Source organism: Emydura macquarii, unplaced genomic scaffold (genome assembly GCF_026122565.2).
Source record: "Emydura macquarii macquarii isolate MOO-44397 ecotype Brisbane River unplaced genomic scaffold, CSIRO-AGI_Emac_v2 contig_554, whole genome shotgun sequence".
Taxonomy (NCBI): domain Eukaryota; kingdom Metazoa; phylum Chordata; order Testudines; family Chelidae; genus Emydura; species Emydura macquarii.
In genome coordinates this window covers 6,733,827-6,748,480 of record NW_027130691.1, presented here as the reverse complement: position 1 = coordinate 6,748,480, position 14,654 = coordinate 6,733,827, and the positions used below count along the sequence as shown (strand labels likewise).

Below are 14,654 nucleotides of genomic sequence, written 5' to 3'. Positions count from 1 at the left end.
AACAATATGCACCCCACACAAAACAGTAGTGATATCTGTGTGACAAATTACACCCTTACCTCAGCTGTACTCTGCCCACTAATCTGTTGCAGCAGGGACTATTTCTAGCATTCCAAATTGCGGAGCAGCTTCAAAGAGCTGTCACTGTGTTTGTTTCATTGGTTTTAGTGAGGCCTAAAATTTCTTCCAAAGTTACACTGATTGGAGATGCAGGACATCCAACTTTTCGTACCAGAAAAGTCATGGCTTGGAGCCACTGGACTTTGAACCAATCACAGGCAGTAAGTTTAACACTATTGGAGCTAGCAAACTCTTTACAATGGACACATCTCTTCTACCTATTTGTGATACATGATGAAATATTGGACCTGAAAGTACATTGACATGATTTTAAGGTCATTTTTTTTCTCTCCCTCCAAACCCTGAACAGATGGACAACACATGGCATATATGGTGTGGGATAAAGGTTTGACACCTGTTTGGAATGACTTGCAAAACTCATTTGTGGCTCTGCCACTCATGAATAATGCAGTCACCCCAAACTCAGGTTGATAAACATTTTATATCACTCATTTGTGTGGTTTCCTGAAACAGCTCCATTTCATCACTAAAGATGGTGGTGGTCAAATGCCTGTGCTCACATGTTTGACTCTATTATAAATAAGGAAGTAAACAAAAGCAGCCACGCTCACCTCAGATAAATTAGTGAGAACTGGATGTGTGACAACTGATAAAAGACTGAGAGTGGAATCTGACCCTATTGAAGTCAGTGGGAATTGTGCTATTGACTGCTGCAGAGACAGGATTTTAAATGCTTCCAAGAGAGCATTTTAAAAACTCAGGGGAGGAAAAGTGGAGTAGTTGTTGGTTTTCTTTTAAAATACATATGCTCTCCCTTAAAGCACTATTATATTACTTCATTCAACCAGTGACCCATTACCAGAGCTCTCTCTTTATGTATTGCTATATATAATACATATATATTATGTTATTTCAATGTACTAATGGTCAAGTCAGTCTTTAGAGGCAAAACTCTCAAGGACTTCAGTGGGAGTTTTGCTTGAATAAGAGCTGCAGGATTTGGCTCTGTGTAATATGTGCCGTCAGGCAGCCTACTCCAGCTATGATTTCAAAAACGGAAAAAAATAAAATCCTCTCGTGTGCTACTTAAAGTAACTTTTCTGCAGATAAAATTTTAAACACAGTGAAGCCCATTTAAGAAAGAAAAGCATGACTAAATTAGATTAAAATTGCCAAGAGTTACATAGGATTGTTCATATTATCTACCAATAATAACTTCAGAGGGTATACTGTCCAAGCAAGAATTCAGTAGCAAATAAAGCAATTATGTATCATGTCTAATGTTCTTCTCCATAGAAAATTAATTTGTATTAAACTTTCGTAATAAAACCTTTGTTGCTTTTGTACAGAGATAAAATTTACTCAGATATATCTCTGTTTGCAGGATTTGGCCCTCAGTGTTAACTGTATGCAAGTCATACATGCCAATTCTACTCTTGGATTTAACTGATAAGCTTATCAAATATTTACTAGCTTTTTATATGAGAGCTTTATTCAAATATATTCTTTGTAGCGATGCACGTATTACAAATTTTTCATGCTGTGAAATGCTATTACAAATACTTAAAAATAAATTGGCATATGTCTTCTTTATGTAAATAATTGTTTAATGGTTCAATTTAGGGTTGTGTTTGGATCCTATCTTTTGACTATGTCTCAATATCTATTTCTGGAGTTCTAAATGGCTCTAAGGATGAGCTTTCTGTCACTTCCCTTAAGTGATAATTTGAACCTCTAGTATCACACTGTATTTATATTCATGTATGTTTCAGTTTAGGATTTTCTGCTGATCACATGTAAACACCTGACACAGTCCACATAAACAGGATTTTCTTTAATCATCAGAAACCAGATCGCTCACAGAAACCTGCAGTGATTTGTGCTGTGGTATAAAGTAGATTTATTTTTGGAACAAATGCCAGACTCAGCTGCATCATGTTAAAAGATGGACTAACAAAAAGATTTTGGCTGAAGATTGTATTTTTAATTTGCCTTTTCATTGCAATAGGATTAAAAATCCCTATTCTTGAACATAGGGATCATGTCTTGGATGTGCTCAGTTTAATACAAGTGTTAAATACCTTCTCCATTAATTCCTTGGAGAAAAATAGAGCACCTTATTATAAAGGGAAACGGTATAGAAACATATTGATGCATAGAATTTCTAACCCACTGAAATGAATGTATCCCTGGAAGTTTGAATCGATTAAATACAAATACTTTCTAATAGAGCTTTGCATTCATTAAATTCCTACCATTGGAGAATGTATATATTTAGGTACTGATAATGGTCCCTATCACCATAATATCGGAGCATCACCCAGTTATTTAAATAGAGAGAAGACAATCTGTTACCCATCCCAATCTTTAGAAGTAGCTTGATTAGTTTATATGTGGTTGTGTGCAAGAATACCTTATTAAGGAAAAGCCAAGTCAAAGAAATGGATTCCACACTGTGGATATTATAACCACATAAGCTTGAGTGTGTAGTACCAGCCGAGCATAGTTTCTAGGTTTGTTTTTTTACATCAGCAGGTATAATTTATTAATCTGTAGGGTTGTTCTCGGTTTGGTAAAATAAAGTGATACCTTTCTCTGGTTGTCCAACTGCCCTCTGCTTTGAAACAAGGAATCTATTTGTCTAAGCTGGTGGTATCAAGAGCAGGTTCGCAAGGAGAATCCAAAGGGGGACAAACCTGGCAATAGCGGGGTGAATCTGAGGAGGCAATTCCAGTGTGTCTGGGGGAGAGTGCAGCCACTTCAAATCCTTTGTGGGGTGGTATCAGTGCAGGTAGAGGAGAGAAATGCACTTCAAAAAGAAAAAAGCAAGGTAGTGGTTGGTGGCTGGTGAAGGGTTGCAGTGAGTGGTTCAGATAGGAACAAATAAAAGCAGGGAAACAAAATGTTGCTAGAAAATTGAAATGGTTTCTACAAAACCTGGTCTCAAACAATACCCTGAAGATGTGCCATTTCTTCACTGGTTTTAAGTACTAATGTCATCAAAGAACACGTTCTCTTACTCATTAAAAGAGGAAGTGCCATTGACACATCTTACCCCTCTGGGTTTCTATTAGAAACAATTAAACATTTAGACGGGATAGGCTCTGATCCTGCACTGGGATTCTAACAAGTGGGCCTTTGTGTCCACAACGGTGCCAGCTCTCATGGTGGTGGTGTTTTTCTTAAAACCCCACTCCTGCAGTCAAGTGATTATGTGAGAATCCCAACTTCAATTTTCTTTTTAAAGAAAGTTTCTAGGCACCATGATTATGAAGAAAAGCTGAACCCTCAAAGCCCAGAACACAAATAAAAAGAACACAAAATGTTATTTTTAAAAAAATCATGATTTTGTAGTCAAGCTCATGATTTTGGGGGGACTTTTTGTGTCTATGTGGGAGCTGACTGCAGGACTGGGGCCACGGGGCTCATCTATACTTTGCATTCAGCAATCTGCAACCAATGTCGCTGCACAGTACAAACCTTAGTGGAGACAAGGAGAGCTGTGCTTCCCACTGGTGGGGCTGACCTCTCTGAATGTCTCTCTCTAAAACCTTGTGGGCTCAGTTCACTCCCAGACTTGCAGGCCCCTGGCAATAACAAATCCACCTAGAGCGGCGCAAGCAGAGATCCGGGCTCTGACTCCCGTTAATTTCAGAGAAGTTACATCAGGGAAGAATTGGGTTCCCTGCATGTAGAAAGTGAGAATCTCACCAGAGCCTGTTCCATGAGCTGTGGCCAGGGCCACTGTGAACTTGAGATGGTTTTTACAGACTCCTTTTTGCTGGCAAAGCTAGGGAAGGTGCATGACAAAATTCTGATGGTGACTCCAGGGCACAGTTAAAAGTTAAAGTAAAAAAGGTGTTAAAAGTGTCTTCTGGCTGGGTGTGTGCAGGCACATACACTGGGGCCCTACCCTCAAAGGCTCAGCTGCAGGTGTCTTCTTAGTGCTCTGACTCCCCCTGCTGGCCAGCTCTTGCCCTATGCACACACAGTCACTTCCTGCTTGTAGCAGCCCTGGGTGGGACAGGAAGCAAAGCTCTGCATTGCTGGATCAAGCAGCTTCCTGCTGTCTCCTCCTGTGAAACTGACTTGTAGCCACCAAAAATGCCGGTAAGGGAAAGAGCCGCTTGCAGTTCTACAGTGCACCGGCTTCTTGTGTTTGCTTGTACTGCATCCTGCTGCCCTGTGAGAACAGGCACTGGCTCTGGGTTGCTGCTAGCTAAGGAAGGAAGGGCAGGAAGTGCTATTGGGGATGCTAGGCCTCGGAGGTTGGGCTTCTTCGCTTCTTCTCCCTTCACAATTTGCAGCCCAGCCGTGGGGTTTAAAGGAATCGGGTATATTATTAAATGTAACAACATGTCTGGGTTTCTTTCTCTGCTTAGAAATAGGAAGAAGCTAAGTGAAACTGCATCTGCTGCTGTGGGAAGTGTCACCTCTAAAAAAAATAGGGGAACTTCCTTTTATGGCAATAGTCAGCTACACTGAAAATCCCACCGCACAGAAAATATACTCTTCTCTGGTCACTGTCTCCTGCAAAGGATTTTGCTTCATGTGTGCTTCTTGATGCAGAATCACTTGGCTATGATTTTACGATTAGACGGGGTGGGCAGACCCTGATTGATTTAAGTGGGGGCTCCTTGCAGCTGAAGGGGTCTGCACTCAGAGATCTAGTTGCATGACTGGGGCCTTTACATTGCAACTTCACCCCAGTTTAGCTTGTGTGACTTTCTTTACACAGCATTCATGGGATGGAAAAACACTGTTGTCCTGCATCACTTAGCAGTATACTGAAACAGAGTATAACTATATGATCACTGCCCCCCTCACTCAAGCCTCCCTGAATCTGTCACAAAAACTTAGGGACCAGGTGAGCCTTTCCAGTGACTAAAATGCTTAAATAAATTCAGGCTATTCCCTTGTTTGATAAGCTAGGGGAATTATAAGTGAAAATTACTTTTATATTAAAATATTAAAAACCCCCACAACAAACAGAAAACCCACACCAACACTGGGGTTTTAGAGTGTCTTCAACTTATATTCTAAGTGGATGTATATTTTGGAATAAGCCTTTTTTATACAGCATTGTCTTGTATTGCAAATGTCAAGAAAAGCCTTATGCACCAAAGTAGAATATGATTCTAAAGCTGTGTCTGCACTGACATTTTTATGGAAAATGTCCACTGCTAAAGCTTCACTGGGACTGGAAATGGAGAAGGATATGAGCATTTTTACCACCAAGTCATGTAGACTTGCTCTGGGTTAGAGTAGGGTTAGACAACATGGTTATGAAATACACCCACGTTATAGCATTCACCATTATTGCTACTGTGAGACTATGCCTATGGTATGAGTTTTTTTTCCAGAATGTTACTTAGGCCTAATTAACTAGGTGAGAAAATGGCAATAGACATACTAGGTCTGGTTACTGGATCATCAGGCATGGTACTAGGTATGGTAACTGGATAAACTGTGCATCCATCATTTGGAGGAGATGTAGGGGGAGTTTGTGTAATTTTATTCTTTCACGGGAGAACTTAAATGCTTGTTTTGCTTTTATCACTCACATTCAGCCTTCCTCTTTGTTACAGGCTTATCATTCCACTTTAATGGACTCCGATACCAAATTAATTGGAAACATGGCTTTGTTACCCATTAGAAGTCAGTTCAAAGGACCAGCCCCAAGGGAAAGTAGGTTCACAACACTCTTTAAAAGCACTATTTCCATATTTGCATTGATTTATTTTGCAGTCCATTCAGAGCCAGTCTTAATGTTTCTCTGCTGCATTAGGCATCTCTGACGGATGTTTCAGATCAGTGATCCGGAGATGGTTAGAGGAGATTGTTGTATAAACACTATATAACTGAGGCTTTTGAATCTTTTTTGTGTGCCCAATTCTCGGAGTGAGGAGAAAAGGGACAGATTAGAAATAGGGGCACTTCCTTGTGATGGAGGAAAATGGCTCTGAAATGGCTGTGGATGCTGTTGCACTGGGGTGTGCTTTTTCCTGGTGTTGTGCCATTTATCTGGAACATTTATCTTCCCCAATCCAAGCCTCTGCATGCCTCTTCAGGAAGAGGAATCCTCTGATCTAATTTTTACAGTGTGTCTCTTTCAATTGCTGTTTAAAACTTACCCCTGTTGCCTTTAACCAACAGCTGTCTCCAAACTCTACTCAATCCTGTCTTGTGAAATTCTCTCCTTTCTTGAACTCTTGTACAAAATTATTTGTAGCTTTATTGCTTCTGAATTGTGGTTTTTCTTTTCACTCCATCTTGGTTTCTCCCCCTTGTGCCTCTGGGAGTTACTCTGTCCAGCTCAAAATAGTATCCTGTCTCTAGCCCTTGCTTCTGTTAAGCGTTTTTATCATCTCAGGTCTTCCTATGTCACTTGCAATCAAAGTCACCAGCCCTATAATTGTATCCACATGCATGCATGTGGAGCCTCACTGATTTTAACAGGCCTCCCAATAGGTGCAAAGGTCCGCCTGTACAGACCCAATGGCAGGATTGGGGCATTAGTGTATAAGCTCTTTGAATCTGGGACCATATTTTCATATGTGTTACACAGTGTCTAATGGAACGGAGCCATTATTGTTAATCATGTTTATCACAATAGAGTCTAGTGAGCAGCCAAGGTTGGGGCCCATAGTGCTAGACACAAACACTGAATCCACAGTCCCAAAGGGCTTGCAGTCTAAATAGACAGGACAGATGAAGGCCAGGGGAAAGGGGGATAACACGCAAGCAGGGAACAATGTGAAGTGATCAAACATTGGCCCTGATCTAGGGGCCTCTGGGTGCTACCATAAAAAATAATAATGTGGTATCTTCCTGGTCTCTCCCCAATGCTGAACACATTCCATTTGTTTTCTCTTTAATGCCTCCAGAGTGCATAAGTTTATAATCAACATGGAGACCCTGTCCTAGTTTTAATTACTTTCCCTAATTCTCAGGGTTTTTTTTTTTTTTTTTTAAATTAAGCCTAAATTCACTATTTTCAGGCTGGTTCCAGCTGTATCATGCAGCCATCAAGATTCACTGTGGTCTCTGAGTTGTGGCTTTTAGTAGGTTTTAGGATGGGGATGAGCCATTACATAGAGCCTGGTTATAATAATTGGACACTGCTTCAATATTTTTCCTCCTGTAAAGTCTTTCACAGTGTCTCATGACCACCTGGCAGCATTACAACATTTGAATTTGAAAGGGGAAAAGGTCTCAATTCAGATGGTTCTACATCTCTATTAAAGAAACCCAGAACTTGCTGAATCTAATGTGAGGTCATTTGCTCTGTGCCTTTTTAAAGACGAAAGTGAAGTTTATTTTGTTTTCTGTTGTGTTTCAGAGATTATTTTTCCAGAACTGGTCTCAAAAGGCATTTTAATGACAACAGAAGCCTCATTATTTCCCACTAATGATGAGGAAACCTATTGAGAATTACTGGATTATTGCCCATAATGGAGTGAGCAATTATGATTAAAAAAAAAAAAATCAAAGCTGCTTGATGGTAAAATGTATTTTGACAAGTGTAAAGTCTGAATTCATGAAATTCATATTACTATACGTGTCCTGCAGTACATACAAGCTGCTGTGTGCAAGTAATGAGGCTGTAGTCATATGCAATATTATCACAGCACTTATTTTTCTATTAAATCTTTGCTGGGAAGTGGCATGAGATCACCGTGGCTTTGTTTTTTGTAAGCATTATTGTTTTTGCAAATGAGTGAAATGAAAGATAGTGGTATTATTTACTGTATGTCTCAGCAAATATTGCGCTTCTGTGTCCGTCTTTAACAGCTAGTGATGTTATCTTTAAGTGCTACCTAATTTTCCCCATTTCCTACTCTTCTTGTTAGCAAAAGACACAGATATTATAGATGAAGCCATCTACTACTTCAAAGCAAATGTCTTCTTCAAGAATTATGAAATTAAGGTAAGAAATTATGATTTAAGACATTAAACCCCTGTGCACATTATAGTTACTGGAATCTGGCACCCTGTCAAAACGTACAACTACTTTACTGCAATAAGCCGTTTCTGAGAATGTGTATATTTTGTGTGTAGTACATAACGAAGGAAACCATTTTTTTCTAGTTAAAACTATGTTTAAGTAAGGTCAACGTGCATCTTTTGTGAGAGACCATTGGCTGATAATGCGATAGCTTTGTCAGCAGCTGTAAAATCTAACCATGGCGATGGCTTCTGCTTCCTTTTATTTTGCAGAATGAGGCTGACAGAACCTTGATTTACATAACTCTCTACATTTCCGAATGCTTAAAAAAGCTGCAAAAGGTAATACAACAAAGTTGAATGTAAGCTGAAGGAAGAAAACAAAATAAATGGCAACAAAAATGTGTCAGTTCTGCTGATTTGGCGAAGGCAGTGTGAAAACCTAGATAGAACGTAATACTTTAAAGCACCATACAGTCATGGGCCCTCACACCCTATTTCTGATATATATCAGTATTGTATAGTATAGCAGGTAAGTATTAACCTCTCTCTAAAAAGGGATAAGTGACACGCCGAAGGCCATACTGAGTGAGTGGCAGGAATTCCAGACACCCAGTGCTGTGCTCCTCTTTTTGTTCCCTGGCCCTCTGTCCTCCAGTACTGTTGCTAATTCTTGGGTCTGTAATATTCTCACGTGTACAGTATGTTTAAAGCAGGGCCTGACAGCCCTGCCATGGTTTTAGCTTGTCAGCATTTCCACTGTAAACCTTTATTTTATTTCTTTTTTAATTCTTTCCCCGCCCTCTTTTTCCAGGGGGTTGTAGCCAGGATAAAAGGCAGCATGAAGTACTGTGTATGTGGTATAATTTTCACCTGTCTGGGCTCTCTGCTTCTTGCCTCTTTCTTTCCCTCCCCACCCCTCCAAATATCACTGTTAGTCATCAGCCTCTACCAACATTTTCACTAGCTGCTCCCTACCCGCTCCTCAAATCTGAAAGCACCCAATTCAAACTGACTGTAATCTTTCCCTTCCCTAAATCTCTCGACTTTTTAACTTTCTTTGCCTACTGTGTGTCCCATCTGGCCTTTGATTACATCTGTGCACAATATCATTGAAGCCAGTGGGGGTTGCACATTCATGTCTGAAGAAGAATTTGGCCACTTTATTCAATTTTAAGGCTTGTCTATGCACAAAAGTTGTACAGTTTTAACTACATCAGTACAGATAAAGGGGTTCAAGCCCCCAAGTGTGGACCCAGGTATGCTGGTATGAGGGTGCTTACACCAGTATAGCTGTTTCTGTACAGGAAGGGAAATAAGCTCTACTGGTATAAGGCACCTTTATACCACTATAACTGCGTCCACACTAGACGTTGTTCAGGTATAACTATTTTAGTGGTTAAAAATTAAAAAAACAAAACAAAAGCCCCCACCCCTTAATTAACATAGAAAACCTGCATGTAGACCACACATCAGTCCCAACTGGCAGAGCCACAGATATTCCAGAAAACCTCTTATGTAGCCCTTGTATGCTATAAAGACCCTTTTCATTAATTAGATAGATACATAAGGACTCTTCAGTGCTTTCTCCTGCATGGGAAGTCCTGATATGTATCAACATAACATTTGGGCTGCAATGGTATCTAACACTGCATCAGCTTGTGTATGTGTGTTTCGTTTTGTTTTTGTTAATGATCTCTCTTGTTTGGTTCTTCCAGTGTAATTCAAAAGGCCAAGGAGAGAAGGAAATGTACACATTAGGAATCACTAACTTCCCAATCCCTGGAGAGCCGGGCTTTCCACTTAATGCCCTCTATGCCAAACCCGGCAACAAACAGGAGGACGGTAAGATTAAAAGTAGCCATGCGTCTCTTAAAGCCATGATTTGGCCTGCAGTTCACAGCCTGGAATCATTCTGTGGCTATGGCCAGAAAAGTGACTATGTAAAACAACACCTTCTAAATGGATGGTTCTGCCTTCTGTGTGTACCTGGATTCAAATCTGCTGACTTTAGGAACAAAAATAGGCTGTGCCTAATTTTCACTCTGCTGAGCTCAGAGGGAGGGAGTTGGACCCTATTCTGGCTCTCACGTCACCTGTCTAGTTAGCTAAGTTCCATTTATAGGGCCAAATTCTGCTCTTGTGCTTGTATGCAGCATTGTTGTAGCCGTGTTAGTCCCAGGATCTTAGAGAGACCAGGTGGGTGAGGTAATATCTTTTATTGGATCAACGTCTGTTGGTGAGAGAGAAAAGCTTACAGAGAGCTCTTCTTCAGGTCTGTGTAATCTTGAAAGCTTGTCTCTCTTGCCAACAGACGTTGGTCCAATAAAAGGTATTAATCCTCACCCACCTTGTCACTCTTATGTTTGGACAGTCCCACAGAAAACAATGGAAATGCAGAGGTGTAACTGTAGGCTAGACATAATCTGTAAAACCTTTACTGCTAATGCATGAACCAGAAAGATCCCAGGCTGAGTTACCTTTTTCATTTGTAAATTAAGCAAATTTACTCTTGCAGTCACTGAGTGACTATAAATGTGGAAATCTACAGTGCTCCTTTCCATACATTTTGGTTCTAACACAGCTAAAAAAAGCAGAAAAGCAGTAATTGGTAGCATTCAGATGATAACTAAGAAAATGCTTACAGAGATCTCATAAGTGGACTTCAATGAATATTGTAATGGAAATTTCCTAATCAAAGGAAAGGAAGGTGTAATCATACCGTTGTTGACTTCTGAAGACAGGTGTTTTCCTAGAATTCTGATACGAGTTTCAGTGCATAGAAATGTTCTTAATTCTGTCAAGCTGAGCAGCTAAATCTATCTGAGGAATAATGATGCATTGTATTTCCGTAACATCTTCATCATGAGGATCTCAAAGCACTTTCCAATCACTAATGAATTAAGTCTCACAACAGTCCCTTGAATAGGCAAATACTGTTATCCCCATTTGACAGCAAAGGGAAGACTAAGGAAGAGGGAGGCTAAGGGTGGGATCCACAGAAGTCCTTAGGCACCTAAAACTCCCATTTTTAGGCACCACTGCAATCCACAAAACTCCCGTTCAGCTGCCACCGAGCCTTGTAACTCAGCATTTACGGCCAGGTCTGCACTATAAACTTACATCAGTTTAACTGTGTCACTCAGGGGTGCGAAAAATCCCCACCCCTGAGCGACACAGTTATACCAACCTAACCCTAGGTGTAGACAGTGCTATGGTGACAGCCTCCCACCGACATAGCGACCGCTTCCCACACCGACGGGAGAAGCTCTCCCATCAGTGTAATAGCATCTTTGCTGCCACGTTTTAAATGTAGGTCTGCCCTAAGGGTGGGGTTTTTCCCCCTCTCCAGGGTATGCACTGCAGGAGCACTACTGCCCCATGATAGGTTTCCGGACGCCAAAGCCCCAGAATGATTCACAAACTGGGGAAGACAGGCGTTCGGCTGCTTACGTCTCATAGGGGGGTCCCATCTGGTAGGCAGCATCTGAGCACCGCTACCAGATCAGACCCTTCAGGCAGGTTCCCACAAAATAGCCGAGGTGAGGGGAGGAGAAGGAAGACCACCCACATAACCTTTAGCCTAGTGGCTAGGGTACACACCCAGGATGTGGTTGAAATCTCTCCTCCTTTTGAGAGGGAGAAGGGATTTGAAAAGGGATCTGCCACCTGTCAGATGAGTGTCCTAACCAGTAGGCTAAAAGTTACAGAGGAAGTCGTCCCCCTGGGTCCTCCATGCAACATAGATGAGCGAGCACCTATCTTCCCCTGGTTTGTGGATCGCTAGCAGAGCTAGGCAAATACCCTGCAGCCCAAACTTAGGCACCTGAGAGAGAGGCTGGGTTTAGCCTGTACCTCTCAGGTCAGCATCTCCCATTGGCTATCTTAGGTGACTCTCCGCCTAGCATGCTGGCTTTTGTGGATCACAGTTGTTCAACCCCTTTCTCTCACCGTTCATTGTATAGGGAACCTCGGCACCTAACTTGGGCTTTTTGGATGGCAGCGTTGTTCCTGAGGTTTTCTAGGCACCTAAATGTTAGGTGCCACAATGCTCAGTGTTGCAATGCCTCAATACCTTTGTGGACCCCACCCTAAGTGATTTGCCTAAGGTCACACAGTGAGACAGTTGGCTGGATAGAATTTGACCTGGTTCTAACCCTGTGTATTTCAATCTGCATTGGTATATGCTCTGTTTTAGAGGTGATGAGGGCCTACCTGCAACAGCTGAGACAAGAAACAGGTCTTAGGCTTTGTGAAAAGGTGTTTGATCCCCAAAGTGACAAGCCGAGCAAGGTAAGATGCTATTCTCAATGACTGGGTGATTCCCATTACAGGTTGTTTTTCTTTTCTGATCGGTGGACACTTGAGGAATGCTCCTTCTTTAAAATATCAGCCCCAGAAATAATGTAAAACTTGGCTTGGTTTGCTATTGAAAAGGTGCATTGGGTGTAGACCAAGGAATTGAAAGGGATAGTTATGGAATGCTTGTTTGTGGCATCTACTGCATTAGGGCAACATCAGAAGGGGGAGGAGGAAAAACACAGGGAGAGGGATTGGGGAGAACCTGCCACACAAGAATCCTGAGACTTAAGGGCCAGTGGAATAGTGAAAAGCAACTTAGACAAACATTTGTAATGTAATATGGCAGCAAATGCCAATTTAGGCTGCATATGTAGAGGCATCCTATTAAAGAGCAGGGAGGCAATAGTCTCCACTTGTTGGTCCAGTCCTGTGAAGTGGTGAGCACCTCCTGGGAACTGAGAACCCTCAATTCCTTGCATTGAATCCAGAAAGCATTCAGGATACTCAGTGTTATTAAAGTTGACTCTGACGTGATCACTTCTATGTGGGAAAGCTCTTCGCTACAGATACGAATAGCAAAAACAGCTAACGGATACATTAGTTACTGACTGCTATTCAGACATTTAAGGGCAGACATTTGCACATAGGCAACAGTAACTTTAACTTTACAATTATTAAGCCAATTTATTTTTTGGAATTATTGCCCACAAGTCACTGAGGACTCAGCCATAGCCACAGTCTTGAGTTTATCTGGTTTTGAGTCAAGTGCAAGACAATAAGTTGTTTTTAAAGTAGATCTTGTATAGGGGTTTTTTTTATGTTCACTTTATTCAAAAGTGACTGAACTGACTTCCTACATTTTTTGTAAAAAAAAAAAAAAAAAAAGAAAAAAAATATTGGACTGAGATTAATAATGAGACTCTAATATGCTTCTTTATAAGGAATAGAAAGTAGAAGCTTAGAGCAGAACGATCACCTCAACCTTAATTGAGAGTCTGATACTGCAACCTCATACAACATGTTAACCTAACCCACGCTTTGGGTCTAATCCTGCTTCCTTACACACGTTAAAATTCCAGTCGAAGCCAGTGGAGAAAATTGAATGAGCAACTAATACAGGATCAGGCCCATTATATGTATATGACTTCATTTTTAATCCTATTTTGTTTGCCTCAAACATCTTACCTGGAAATTGCTACAGTCTGTCTTCTGATCCCACTTTATATTTCTTTCTCTTAGTGGTGGATCTGCTTTGTGAAGAGGCAGTTCATGAACAAGAGTCTGTCAGGACCTGGGCAGTGAAGAGGCAAAGAGATACAACCACAATGTTAATCATTTTGCAGCAAGATGTATAAATATTTTGCCTTTGTTTCATATACATTTTATACCACGGAAGAGTAAATGCTTATGAGGAAAAGCTGTCAATCTGCAGGGGGAAGATGGAACAGAAAGCCACTTGAGTACTGCAAGCAAATGATGTTAAGCTGGTGCTTAATTAAAAAACAAATTTCTAACATGCTGTTTCAGATCATCAGTGCTTATTATTTATCGGTGGGTAGGTATAAGATAGGACTCAACTTAAGCCTAAGGCGAGAGATGTAAAGGAGAATCTAAGTACTCTACTGGATAGAGTACCAGTAATGATATCCACTCAGGTTGTATTGTAAAGCACAGTGAAGTTTACTCCTGTTTCAATAAACTTAGCTTATATTTCAAGTGGTAGCTGCTTTCTCTCATATGAACATAGATAGCTTTAACAAAACCCAATGCTTTATTTGTATTGCAGTAGTGCCTAGAGACCCCAGTGGAGACCAGGGCTCCGTTATGCTAGGCACTCTCCAGCCTCATAGTCAGAAACGTTCTCTGGCCTGAAGAGCTTACAGCGGAAATAGATGAGACACCCGTGGGATAAGAGGGGAAAGAAGCACAGGGGGTGTCTTGCCCTCACATAGGTGGTCAATGGTGGACCAGAAAATAGAGTCCCTGGATAAAATCCTGACTCCAAAGAATGGAGCCAGGATTTCACCCCACATTCTAGTCCAGTACCTTAGGTACTAGTCCATGCTACCTTTCTGCTCTAGAATGCCTGCCTTACATTGAGAAGTCTCTCTTCTTGATTAGTAACAACATAAGGCCTGATCCTAAAGTTTTATTCAAGCTATATTCTCTTCAATGACATTTTTGCCTGAGTAAAAACTGTAAAATCATGTTGTTAGAGTGACTACTGTGCTGATAATATCAGCCTGTGGAACAAGGATCCCCGCAAGGATCTTCTCTTTGCTACTAGGGTGCTGCTGTGGCAAAAGAATTGCAACTTCCAAGCT

At 41.1% G+C, this 14,654-nt stretch overlaps 1 protein-coding gene across 1 annotated transcript; it reads left to right on the top strand.

The window, feature by feature from the left end:
• The first annotated feature begins 4,066 nt into the window (after positions 1 to 4,066).
• Positions 4,067 to 14,046, top strand: ARPC3 (actin related protein 2/3 complex subunit 3). Its single transcript, XM_067539624.1, has 7 exons — positions 4,067 to 4,191; positions 5,670 to 5,769; positions 7,935 to 8,011; positions 8,302 to 8,370; positions 9,747 to 9,873; positions 12,227 to 12,321; positions 13,570 to 14,046. Exons 1-7 carry the CDS (start codon positions 4,186 to 4,188, stop codon positions 13,630 to 13,632), a joined length of 537 nt encoding a protein of 178 aa, XP_067395725.1. The 5' UTR covers positions 4,067 to 4,185; the 3' UTR covers positions 13,633 to 14,046.
• The last annotated feature ends 608 nt before the right edge of the window (positions 14,047 to 14,654 follow it).